This window comes from Molothrus ater, chromosome 3 (genome assembly GCF_012460135.2).
Source record: "Molothrus ater isolate BHLD 08-10-18 breed brown headed cowbird chromosome 3, BPBGC_Mater_1.1, whole genome shotgun sequence".
NCBI lineage: Eukaryota > Metazoa > Chordata > Aves > Passeriformes > Icteridae > Molothrus > Molothrus ater.
Window position 1 is genome coordinate 78704660 of NC_050480.2, and position 13304 is coordinate 78717963.

Here is a 13304-nt window from a genome sequence, read left to right on the forward strand (position 1 = left end):
ACACTGCAGCATTTGCACCTAGGGCAAACCCTGTGAGCATAGCCTGCACAAGAACTACAAATAAATAAGGAAATAAGCAGAAGTTTTCCTGGCCTTTTCCTAGCCCAGAAATGTTCTGCCACCCACGCTGCTCCCCACCCAGCCCCAGCATGTTGACACAAGCCCAGTGATTGAGAAGATGCTGGCACGGGAGCTGCTCCAGGACAGCAAGTGCTGCAGGGGCTGGGAGCCAGCTACAGCAAAAGCTTGTCGAGACATTTTCTAAGAGTGAAAAAGAGGAGATGAACACCACTCCAGATACCATGGTGCCAGGATTATCCTGGACATGTTAGTGTGAATTTTGTTTTCAGCTTGGGCAAGTCAATGCCAGCAGCTTCAGTAGTGGTCCCCCTACACACCTGAACTTACCCATGGATGTTCTGTTCTCCTGCCAAAGGAAAAGCTCCTATGGAAGCAAATGCTGCAGCTTCCCCACACATTGAACTGAACGAGGTCAGCTGGAATAAAGCAGGGAATAGAGCTGGCCATTTCTTAGGTGGGAATAACAACAGCAAGGCTGGCACTGGGATTATTTTCTTTTGCAAGGAGAAATGAGGAAACAATCACCAGGGTTTTATAGATTCCATGTCAGAGGAAAATTGAAGGGATAAGAGCAGATGCATTTGTTATATAGAAGACTCATCATTAGAAATGAACATATAAAATTTAATAGCTTGGTTTAAAATACATTTTCAATTAAAAAACAGCAGGCAAAACCAAAAAAAATCAGTTTCATAAAACATACATGACATTGCTGCTACTGTTATAAGACCCGTGTCCCAGAATATCTTATAGTGGAAAACAATCGTCAGATTTAGTTCACATACTTCATTAAGCAGTAAAAAGAAATAACATTCATGTCAATCTTACCTCTATGGAGATTCTAAATCTACTTCCCTGACCCTAGACCAAGTTTCTGTAGTAAAACTTCCACTTTCAATAAAAATGTGTAAATATATATGTGTATTCTATATATCAGGTTTTTTTAAAAAATTCCCTTGCCATAGTAGAAGGATTCCCGTGGCTGCTGAAGGGCAGCCCGAGCAGGAGGCTGGTGCTGGCTGGGCACAGCTCCCATGGCTGCTGTGCCAGAGGTGCATTCCTGTAAGGGGTGGCAGCTGTTGGCCAAGTCTCTTCAGCATGGTGCTGCACATCAGCCTCTCCCCTTCGGCCTGAGCCCACACACCCACAGCCACAGATGCACCTGTGTGAGTTTGCTGAGGGGAGCTTGCAGTGCCCAGAGCACCACCAACCTCTTTGGGGCCCATCAACAAAAGAGGAGAAGGAAGAAGGAGGGGAATACAGGGGGGAATGGAATGAACCAGCTCAGGATTGATCGAAATACAAATTCCAAAATACTGTATTTTATATAAATCATTAAAAAAGAATGTGGGGAGGGACTTCAAGTGGTCACCTGGACTCACCACCAAGGGAGAATCAATTACACCTGTGACAGTCCAAGGATACCTTTGCTCAGCCTGGCTCTGAAGACCTTTGATGCCAAACCACTGCCTCTATGGGCAACCTGCTTTCTCACTAGAGAAAACTGCCTGAACAGCCAGCCTGAAATTCTGTGATTTACACCACTACTCCCTGTGCTTGCCATGGATAGGGAGGACATGTCCATGGGTCGGGAGGCTGCTCCCATCAATCATCCCATCTGAACATGACCCCTCACCAGCCAGAGCATGCAGGCCTTCCTCCTCAGAAGCCATGAGCCTTGGCCAAAGGACCACGTGGTCCGTGCTCCAGTGGAGACCTCGGCAGTGCCAAGCAGAGCCAAAGCAGGGGGATCTCCTATTTCTTCAGGTCATGCTCCTGTTGATCAACTCAACGTGGCATTTGCCTTCCTCTTCCAAACAGCACCATGACAGAGCTAAGCAATAGTAGGTTACAATTTGTTAACCATTAAGTAGAACCATTAATTATTAAGTAAAATCATATGCTACTTTTCTGGACTATTTCTCCAGTCTTTCTAGGTTGACCTTCATGTCCTAGGTGAGGTATGTGCAGCTTTGTACTGTCTGAAAATGTTACAAACCTCTTTCAATACCCAGATTCCTAACCAAAGCCTGACCTGGCACTCACGTTCATCTGCTCACTGTGTAACCGAGGTTTTTGCCTTAGTGCTGCCCTTTAAGCGCTCCACTTTCACTTGCTATTAACCAAGAGTGCCTTTTCTTCATAAGCACACACACACAATGAGTAAATAACACAGGGCAGTACTCTCTAGGGGTGTCTGGCACTCCCAGTGGGGGCTCAGGATGCCTGCTGTGCCCATTGGGTCTCTCCAGCTCAGCAGCACATCCATGGTATGTACAGACACCAAGAATGGATAACCTACTTGGAGGCCCTACTCCCTGCTAACACGTGGCCTGCTGAGCCATTTTGGCACCTTCCTCTCTCAAAAGCCTTGCCTGTGCATTTCCAGCTGTTGACATCCTAGGCCTTGCAAGCTGGCTCCTCTGGCCCATGGTTCCATCCAGCCTGAGCTGCTGGTGCAGGCAGCATCCAGCTGAGCCTTAAGTACACTGCTACAGAAAAAAACCCACCCTTGAGGAGACCTTCTTCCTGACCCTCAAACATGAGGCTACAAGAGAACTGCATCTGTCCAGCTCCTCCTGTGAACCAGCTCAGACTGGGCCCAAATCACCTCCCAGGACAGCAGTACCCAGCTGTTTTGGGGCTTAGTGGCAGTTCATGACAGAAACCAGGACTTCCATCACCTGCCTGTGCATGAGGATTTAGGAGAGAGCTGGTATCTTTTTCCTTCTACATAGGAAAATCCATGTTTAACAAAGCAGGTCTCTTGTGCCTTCTATGAATGTACAAACGTGTGCTCACCTTTGGTGCATGATAAGGGTTTGTCCATTGTTAAATATTTATGTTAAATATGATTTCTCTGTATATGGCATCCTTTTAGATGGGCTTCATTGCATATATTCACGGTATATACAGAACACCATATTTTATATATATTATATATTGCTTATATGTACACATTTACAAACCTTCAAAAATATATTGCACTTATATACAATATAGCTTCATCTGATGAGAGTTCACACAGTTACTAAGGCGAGTTCTTCATAAGCAAGGCAGTTTTACATTCCCCCAAATGACACAAGTGATTTCAACAGTCTGCCCTGGTCACAAGTAAACATTAAAGACTTTTCTCCAACCTGCATGCAACTCCTACTAATATCAATCAGTAGTTTTGCAGCTCTCCCTAGCAGAAAACAGTCCAGTAAAATGGTATTAGCTGATAACAGGCTCAAACATGGTTACTAAAAAGATAAATAAGACATCACCAGTCTAAAAGGCCACCTTACAGGAGATTTCCCCTCCCATAGCTACTAGTGGTTTATACACTAGTAAAAATATATACATGGTCTCCACTTAATTGCCAATCTTGGCTTGCCCATTTCAAGTGCAAATAAGATCATGAGCAAGAACACAAACACAAATGTATTAAGCAAAACCACTGCTCTGCTCCCCAGAACAAGTCAAACATCTGGCTTTCTTCTGGAGGTGATTAGTATTTTGCCCAACATACTGAATTATGGGAAAATGTTCACTTGAGACCTTTGTTTAAAATCCACAGTGATCTGTGATCTTAGATCTCAGTCAAAGTCAGCTTGTAAGATCCTCCAACCTCTTCAATCTGCAGCTGGAAGGTATCTTCATTAGAATAGTGTTTCACAATGTTATCATCCATGTTGACCAGAATTCTGGAAAAACAAAACGGATCAGGTATTTTACAGTTCTAAATGCCAAAGGCACTCTCAAACCTAAAAAAGCCTGGACTATCCAAGGGTAACACAAGATCCTGCTCATCTCTCTCTGACTCATTGCTTCCCATAGCAGATCTGGCTGTTCTGACCCAACTCTGCCATCAGGGCTGGCAGCCACACTTCTCAGGATCTGAACGGAAGGATTAAATCTGGCTCCTGGACCAGGGAGGGAGAGAGATCTTGGAACCAGCAGAATCCCTCTGAAGCTGCAGGCACCTGGGGCTCTGAATGGGTTTGCTAGTCAGTTATAAACTATCAGCACAAAACCCTCCAGAGCTTGCAGGGAAGAAACCACTCATGCTTGGCCACTTCTTTCATTTGCCAGAAAGGTCAATCCCTGTGTGTCTGTGTGCACACATGCACATAAAGCTGTGCTTAGCAGTGGTTTTCTGTCTGCCACAGATTTTAAGCTTTTTGCAGCTGTTCTGGTGGGGTAATTCTGCTTTGAAAGCACAACCCTGGAAGGGTGTAATTTTCTGGCTAGAAGGAGAAGGGACTGAGACACCAAACTGACAACCACTTATAGACAACCCAAAAAAATTACTGAGAAATTAAAAGATAAAACAAAAGCAGACACTGTTCAGAAACTCAATTACTTATGCTACAAAATAAAAAGATTAAGTATGGCCTCTGGGAGAAACAGACACTTCACAGCTAAGTTCTCTTCAATTTAGCCCACAAAAATACAACCAGGGTTCAGTAATTGTAGCCAAATGCAGATACAGTAAACCCAGTCACCACTGTAACAATTTAACATAGGTTGAAGGAGGTTCTTCGTCATTGGGAGTCTTTTAACAAATTGAACTCTTCTTCCTCTGACATGATCAACACTGGTTCAAATAACTAGCTCAGAGAGGTTCAGTGATTTGTATTTACCCAGGAAGCCAGACTATATATTTCTATAGGGCCTTCCCATAGTCTTCAGCTCTGTGGATGATGTTGCAATGTGTGTACTTGTGTGCACACACACATAACAGCAAATGGCATTCACATATCTGCAGTGCATGGAGGAATTATACAGCATATCTGCCTACAGCTTTGAAAAAGGTGTTCATATTCTTAGGCAGTTACTGCACAGGTACATACTCACCCTTTTTTACATTTTTTGAAGATTTTTCCTATTTTATCAAAAGGAACATCATACTTGTCAGATATCTAGAACAAAAGAAAGCAATGATTGGTGAAGCAAGGAGACTGCTGTCATTGTCTTTCGCTTCCTATTTTACAGAAAGGAACAACCACAACAAAAAGCCTGCAAATGAGGACAACTGCTCTGCCCTATAAAGGCACCACTAAATCCCAGACTATAGTGTAAATGTACAGATCAGAACCCCTTCTCTGCATTTAGCTAACTTCTGTACAAGAAATGTAACCATGTTTGAATCTGGATACTTCTCATACAGCAACCTCCTGCCCCTACTCTCAAAAGCCCACCCACTAAAAGCCCACTCCACACCCTGACTCTCATTCTCTCTTGGCTCTCTGTTCTCTTGGCATACTGAAAACCATTTTTAAACTTAGTGTCAGAGGGATCAAGTGAAAACTAGTCATGACAGTGGCTGAAAGAAGAAAATAGCAACAGAGAGAGGACCTCTGGGCTAAGGGCATGAGGTGATCAGAAACATTCTCCTTCCCCAGCTGGGTGACACCAGTGTGGAGTCACAGCCACTGACCATGGCACTTCACTGCACAACCTCCAGAAAGTCTTGAGGTCAGTAACCTAAGCCTGGTTTACTCTGGCAAACTGCTCTATCACACGACAGTAAGTACCAAACCAAGACACTGCTTTGACATGCAAATGTACAGGGAGTTTCTCTCAAGCTACAGCTGTGAGTACTTGGTTCCTTGCTTTAAGAAATCTGAGTGAAACAACGGAGGTGCAGCTTCACTTCAGGACCATGGGGTAAGGGAGGACTTCACAGCCTTCAAACCCTCTCTCCATTAGCCCCCACCGTCCAGCTGGCAAAGCCTCACAGCCAGGAAGAGATAAAGATTCTGGTTACACAACTATCTCTACAACCAAAAGTTAATGGCTAGACCTGTCTGCATATCCCCAAAGCCCCTGTTCCCTGAGCAGAGGCATTAGTCACAGAAAGAGACAGACAAGTGTCAGCTCTGAGCTCATGCCAAATATTACACCATTCCTTGGACTTAAGCTCTGTACTTCCCTTGCTCTGCAGCAGCAGGGATAGTGGAAGGCTATTTTGGAAGTCAAGCAGCAGAGAGCAATTTCACACATGTGTGCAGATATATAAAAGTATTCAACAACACACAGAAGCTGGGACTTGCAGCTCTGCATTACCAGCTTGTGAAAGGGCAGTGGAGGGCCCTAAACATGGTTTTAAAAGGCTGAAACAAACCCAAGCCACTGGATACATTCTGAAAATCACTCCATCTCTAGCAAAAGTACCCTCTCTGACAAGAGGAACATCCAATAATCAAGTCTGACAGACCTGGATCTTCAGGAAGGCTTCTTACACCAGACCCCACAAATGTGGGGTAAGGTACTTAAAAGACAAGCCTCCTGAATTCCCTCAACAATAAATTAAAGCATTATTTGCATTAATTTCCATGTTATTGAAAGGAAATCTTCCTTATTCTTCTTATCCAGAAGGGCAGAAATGTGTGGACACAAGCTGTGACTGCAAGCCTGACTCCTGTGACTGGCCAGTGTGTAAGGACTGGGTAGCCAGGGCTTCTTCTCAAGGACTACAAAATGACCTCATTACTTACAGCTTCCATGAGGCCTTTCAGAGATGGTGTCTTCAACATCAGTGCATCAAAGACCTCCTCTGACTCTTTTCGGACATACAGCAACACTGGAAAGCAATTTGGAGAGGAATTAACTGTGCAATTGCTCCTCAGGAAAAATCTGTATCCCACAGTGGCTAAGCACACAGAGACATCCACTGTGATGAAATGAATATTGAATATCCAAATTAATATTGAATGTATGCATGTCTATTTCTTCATAAGGTCCTCACCTTATGAAGAAATAGACATGCATACATTCAATATTCATTTAACACTGTAGCACAAACACACTGCTAGGTTAGCTCAAAACTTACTTCTTGCACATAAAGCCACTGTATGCTCAAGCATCTTTATTGTCAAAATACCTCTGTATTTTCTTTATTTTCTCTATTATTAGAGAAAAGGTCATATTTGAAAGAAATAAAGGAGGAACACAAACCACAAATCTTTGAGACTCTTGGGTTCCTCTATATCTTAGTCATTTGCCATAAGACCTTCCACAATCAAATGATTTGACAGATGCTATGACAGCAGGTGAAGCCATCCTGGCCAGCTCCTAATTTTTAACTAATTTATTTGTACAGTTCTGTGCTCTTCCTGCACTGTCTCATCTTTCTTCCTGCCCCTTGCTGTGTTTCAGTAATACTCTTACACCAGAGCTGACATACAGCGCAGGCTTGGTCTGCTCTAGGAGGGGAATGAGAGAGCAGGAACCCCAATTAGGTGAGCATCCCTAGCGTTCTCAAGCTAGCACAGACTCACTGCATGTAACATCAGCCTCATTAAAAACTGCATTAAGGCTGAGGAATTAGCCAGGAGAGCAAGAAAGCTTGGACTTTAACAGCTTTGCTGTCTTTAATCCATCTTCTAATGACCAGGTATTGCAGCCTGGATTGTTTGCAAGGGTTCATCAGGCACAGCTTTGACACACCTGCAACATGCAACAATTACTGGCATTTCTAATGGAACAAGGTGAACTCAGGACAGCACAGCACCTTGATGCATTGCCCAATTTGCCTGTTAAAGGCAGCTTTAGAAAGGGTGGACTGTAGATTTGAAAAAGGAAGACAGGACACAGTCTCAGTTACAGCACAGGTCAGATGAGAGTCAACCAAAGGAGAGAGAATCTCATGGGGCTTCTTTTATGGCATGCAGCAACATGAAAAAAACAAGAAGTTGGATTTCCTTCTATAAAATTCATCCTTCCTTACTAGTTTATCCAGACTGCAGAAGTGCAGCCCCATTATGGTCAGACTTGCTAGACTTAGCATTTGCTTCTTCATAGGTTTAATACTTCAAGCTTTGTTGCAGTCCTTCCAAACACAACTATCATCAATCAGGCACACCACCCTCCAACACCCCAAGGGACCTCTCATCTCCTTCCATAACACCACAGCAACATGAACTTGCAAAGACTGAAACTCAGTTAAAAATCAGCTGAATATTCTCTTAGCTTGGCTTTCAGAGGTGAACATCCAATTTCCTGGCACCATGAAAGGTGCAACAGTTTTACACCCAGAAACAGTTCCTGGTGTTCATTGCTTGAAGTCCTGGAGGAGATTTCCCCAGTATTTTGTAGCAGATTACATGATGAATTCTCTGCCCCAGTCCATGAGGGACACTGGTAAGCTGCTCACCTCATCATGACTCTTTCCTTAGAGGTTCAGAGCCCATTACTGTCTGAGTTGGCAGAAACCCCCAGAAATTCTCACAACCTAAAATATTTACAGAGCTGAACCATATCTTGATACATGAACTGTCGCTACTCAAAGCCAGAAAAATCAGTCTGAAGTATACATCAATATGAATTAAAACATTCTTTAACCTCAGATGCCTCTCTCTATCATGATGTATAAATACTCCAAAAATTCAGTCCCTGAAAGAAGAAAATACCTCTTTTTGGCTCTTCTACTCTGGCCATCTTATTTGGAGTAGCAATAAAGTCCTCTTCACCAATATAAGCTCCTCTCTTCAGGTTGGAGCTGTCATTGACAGGGCAAAAAGTTAGCAGTGGAACAATTACAGGGACTTATCCCTCTGTCTGAGGGCAAGGTGTCAGGAGGTTGAAGGGCAGATCTTACCTTTCACCCTCTAGTTCTTCTGAAGCAACAGGAAGGACCTTTAAAAATAAAGGGGAGATTTTGTGAGTATTTCTTCCAGAACTAGAGTTAATTTTCTCTGATAATCTTTCAACACTAAATCAAATGACACTTTGGCTCCAAAAGCCAGTAAACATCTTCTTTACCTTTTTTCATATAAAGTAATAAAGGATCTCAAATGAGAGACAGGAACAAAAAGAAGCTAGCTAGCTTCCTCCCTGGACTGGTGTAGAATCTTCTGACAAAACTCAGCACTAAGGCCTTTGTAGAAAAACATGCAGGAATGTCAGACTTATGGATACAAGTTTATTCTCCATTCTTTGCTAGGAGTTCAGGCAATGCTCTTAAAAAGTAAGGTTTAGATTATGTTAGAGCATGGCAGAACTCCTGGTACAGCAAAGTTCCAGATTTTGAAACCTGGTTGCATGCTAATTTTTCCCCTTCCTGTTTCTTGTAAGCTGGAACTTTCCAGGAACAGTGAGGCAGGGCATCCTGGCAGTGGATCACAGAGCTGACACACAGGCCAGTTCCACAGGGTAGATTTTCACCCTGCAGCAGGATCTGGAGGAGTCTGATGTACAACAGCACACCAGGATCCCAAGGGATGCCACAAGTAAAAACCACCCTGCAGTTCATGCAATGGAAAAATCCTTTCAGGTTCACAGAAACAGGACTTGACAGGAAAATAATTTATGGTGAAAGACCCCCAGTTAACTTCAGCCAATGTATCTTGGAGGAACATGTCTTGCCCACATGAGACTCAGCCTGTATTTGATTACAGCACTGATGCAGTCTGACATTTCATATGTACATACACACACACAGCATCCCAAGCCTTTTGCAAAAACATCTCAGCCTCCTCATCCCACAGCCATGAGCTTTACTCACGTGAGCCCCACGCTGCAGGTTTGCAAAGTGAACATCAGGGATGAACAGGACAGGCTGAGTGTCGAGGTCCATGAAGGGCTTGAAGATGGTGATGTCGGTACGTTTGTGTGAGGGAAGCATGGGCACTTTGACATCAGAAACTGTGGAAACAAAGATTGGGATTGAGGATACTGAAGGCTCTGATGGGGCCATACATCATCTAAAAGGTACATACAGTGCTGAACAAGGGTATTCTGCAGTCAGTCAAAGCAAAAAGCTCCTGTGGTAAAGGGAATTGGAACTTTGGTTGCCTCCCTCTCAGCTGAGGAGCTGTGCCCTGAGGGTTTGCTTCTCAGAGCAGTCAAAGCTTCTCCACCTCTCCAACTGAACAGCTCTACTTTGTTCAGATATTAATTAGGATGGACAATAACTGGCATCAGCCCAAGAGAGGAACTGAGGTCTTCCATGTACCAAGTCAGCCATCCAAACAGAGGGCAAAAATCAGTCCCTGCCCCACCTTCTCCCTCTCCAGTCCCTCAAAAGCTTGCTGGTATTCCTACGCCAGGAGGATACAAAGAAGAAAAGGGACAACTTGTGTGTTCCCAATTGGGAGCATCTTAAAGACACAGCACCACAGTAGCTGTCAGCACCACAGAGTGAGTACAAACACTGGTTTATGCAAGTTGTTATATTTAAAGTTACATTTTGATTCCACACTTCCAAGTTTCACATTCTAGTTCCTCCCATTGTTCATCCTGGTCACCTCAGGGTGCCAGCCCCTAGTCCATTCCTCCAGGATCTGTCTCCCACAGAGCTCTCTGGCTCTCACAATGTACCAGTTGATGTGACACAAACCCACCAAGAGGGCAGACTTTATCCACAAAGACCCTCTGAGGAGAAAGTGAGGCAGAAGGTGCCTTAAACCACATTTCAGACACATTCATGTCAAACTATCACAGTTGAAGACTTTATTTTACCAAGTGGAAACACATCCATCTGAGGTCAAAACAACTGCAAACAAAATAAATGTTTTTCAAACAAAACCATTTCTCATGTCCTCAGTAGAAAATACACTATCTTCTCCTTGCAAAATGGATTTTTTTTAAGATTTCTCAATTTCTGTAAAAATAACTTTGCCCAAAAGCCACCAACTGTTTCTGCTGTTGAAGAGCTCATGTACACATGGCACTTGTGATCCTGGAGGTGAGTGTAACAGCTTATGGCTTCCAGGAATCAAAAACTTCCCACATAAGAACTTAGAAGACAAAGATGATACTTTCCAGGAAAATAAGGATCACATCAGGCTAAGCCCAAGCCTGGAAAATTAACATTGGAAAGCAGCTTTTGTCAAACCATGAGATCCTGGGCAATGTGTACTGAAGCTGCCTCCCTTTCCAGATTCCAAGGGTTGCACACAGTAATCTTCTGGGAGCCGCTGGGGCTGCTGCGCTTGTGAAACGCTAACAGTGCGCTAAACCTGCCTCTTGTGACGTGCTCTGAAAGAAACCAAAAACCCAGCCCTTTCCACAGCTTCCCTTGAGCAAATGGGTTCCCTTCAGCACTATGTTCTGAAGCTGCTCCAGCAGCCTGTACCTGCTGTGTCAGGAAAATCCTGCCTGGCGAGCTGAAGGCGCACGCTGGCTGAACCAGTCGGGCTGTCGGCAGCACAGCGAGCGAGAGCACGCGCCTGACCCGTGCCAACCAGCAACAGGGAGACACATCTCCCTCTAAGCAGCTCTGCTGCTGAATAACCACTCATCCAAACACAGCATCTGCCAGCCACAGCAGCTAAAGGAAGATGCTCAGCAGGAAGAAACTCCTCATCCTTTAGGTACGGTGATGCTGAAGTCACCTCGTACTACACACATGCAGACACTCTGAAATGACTTGCTAAGGACTACTTTGCTCTAGAAGAGTGAGCATAGGGCTGAGAGGCTGGAGGCTCAGCCTCAAGGCTGCCACGGCCTTGCTGACAAGTTGCAAACACGTTTTTTAATGTAAGTTAAAAGCTAAGTTTAGGATCGAGCTGACAATATTTAAACAGATCATTCTCACTGCCACCTGGATTGGGAGGGTCTCTAAGCCCAAAAATCCCACCCTCACCTCACCACTGCTACAACGCATCCTGACTAACTACACAGCAGGACCCTGTCTTGGACAGAAAGAACTATACAGAACGAAACCCTAAATGACCCAGTGTGCTGCAAAACACAATGCCTGTTCCATAAGGAACTGCTTAAAACAAGCACTGGTCCATAGTGGATAAAAATTAACTTGAGAGTTCTACTGCACAAGCTATTTGTAGCTAAAATGAAATCAATATTTAACTGCTAGAATAAGTTCTACTTACAGGCATTCAACTGAGAGCTGGGATCAGTGCACTTTCCTTTTCTTTTGCTCTGCTTTCGCTCTTCATCCCTGATCTTCCTCTCTGCTCCCTGTCAGACAAAAGATTAAGGGAAAGCAATGGGTAAGTGAAGAAGAAGAGGAGGGGGAGAGAGAAAGATATTTTTAATTTTTTAGGTTTTCTTCAGCTGCAGAGGCAGAAACACCAACTCTTCCAGAGCTACGTTTGTGGAGGTCAGTTCCACAGTACCCGAGCCGCAGGTTTACCGTAGTGTGTGTCAACTTTGAGATCTGCTTACTTCTAACTCCTACTATCTAATGAAATCCAACAACCATATCCAAGATGCAAATGCTTGCTTTTCTTTCAAGTCAGATTGAGATATGGTGACAAAAGATACCCACATCTATAAGGATTGTGAAAAGCATTAGATAAAAGTATAGTTGAAGGGTTTAAAACAATAAAGAATTGCAGGTTCTCCCAGTTTAGGAGATCCCTTAAATGTCATTAAAGTCACACCACATTTGGATCACCAAGTGCAAGATACCTCCTGCACATTTCACACAGAGCCTGCAGCAGTTGCACCAGCCTCCACTGAGCTCAAGCTGCAGACATGCACTGCTATAAAGCAGGGATTATTTCTTCTTTTTATCAGGGCCAGGCCATGGTGGAATCCACAGATTCCCTAACTGGGTTAATGCCTGCACTGTTCCTGGCCTTCCAAACCAAGCAGCAGAGAAGACAGTGCCATATTGCCATGTTTTCTGCAAGGTGCAGCCAGCTATGACAGAGAAAGAAAAGGAAGAAAGAAGCTTTGGAATAGTGTTCATTCCTCCAGCTCTGCCCAGACCTCACACGTGACTGTGGGTTAAGTCAGGGATGTCACATTGCCAGCTGCATGAAGTGATAAGCCCACAGGAGATCCCCAGCACTCAGTCCTTGTGCTACCACCAGGTCACCAAAACTGGTATACACAAGTTCTAGCTGGCTCCCAATGCCTTCCTGCAAAGCAGGGCAAAAGGTAACAGTTACCTGGCCACACCAAGCCATGACTTCTCATTCCCTCTCCTTCAAAGCTGCCAAAACACACCCACATCCTTGCATGGTACTGGAGGAAGACGTGATTAGCTACAGAAAATGAGGTGTCAAAACTCCTGTGGCCACGGGGTGGGGAATCTGTGCCTAATGGTGCATGGGAGAATGGGAACAGCCCTCCTCACTTTCCAGTAAATCAATGCTCTATAGATGCCAGGCTGCCTATGCCCATATAGCACTGGGCTTATCTGCACCAGCAATAAAAAGGAAAATTAGCCAAGATATTTGACACACATTAACACATATCATCTTTTCTTCCACCCAATGAAGGGGAAAAAAACAGCTTCAGGCAGCTGCAGTGAAAGAGAGAAA

The 13304-nt window shown here is 44.2% G+C and overlaps 1 protein-coding gene across 1 annotated transcript in view; it reads right to left on the reverse strand.

The window, feature by feature from the left end:
- Positions 1-684: 684 nt before the first annotated feature.
- GRHL1 (grainyhead like transcription factor 1) overlaps positions 685-13304 on the reverse strand; it is a 37522-nt gene continuing 24902 nt past the window's right edge. Inside the window, exons 9-15 of the mRNA XM_036381341.1 lie at positions 11904-11991; positions 9575-9714; positions 8669-8706; positions 8481-8569; positions 6567-6652; positions 4924-4988; positions 685-3770 (exon numbers count right to left, since the gene is read on the reverse strand). Coding sequence (XP_036237234.1) covers positions 3656-3770; positions 4924-4988; positions 6567-6652; positions 8481-8569; positions 8669-8706; positions 9575-9714; positions 11904-11991 — 621 coding nt within the window. The 3' untranslated portion in view covers positions 685-3655. The remainder of the gene's footprint in view (positions 3771-4923; positions 4989-6566; positions 6653-8480; positions 8570-8668; positions 8707-9574; positions 9715-11903; positions 11992-13304) is intronic.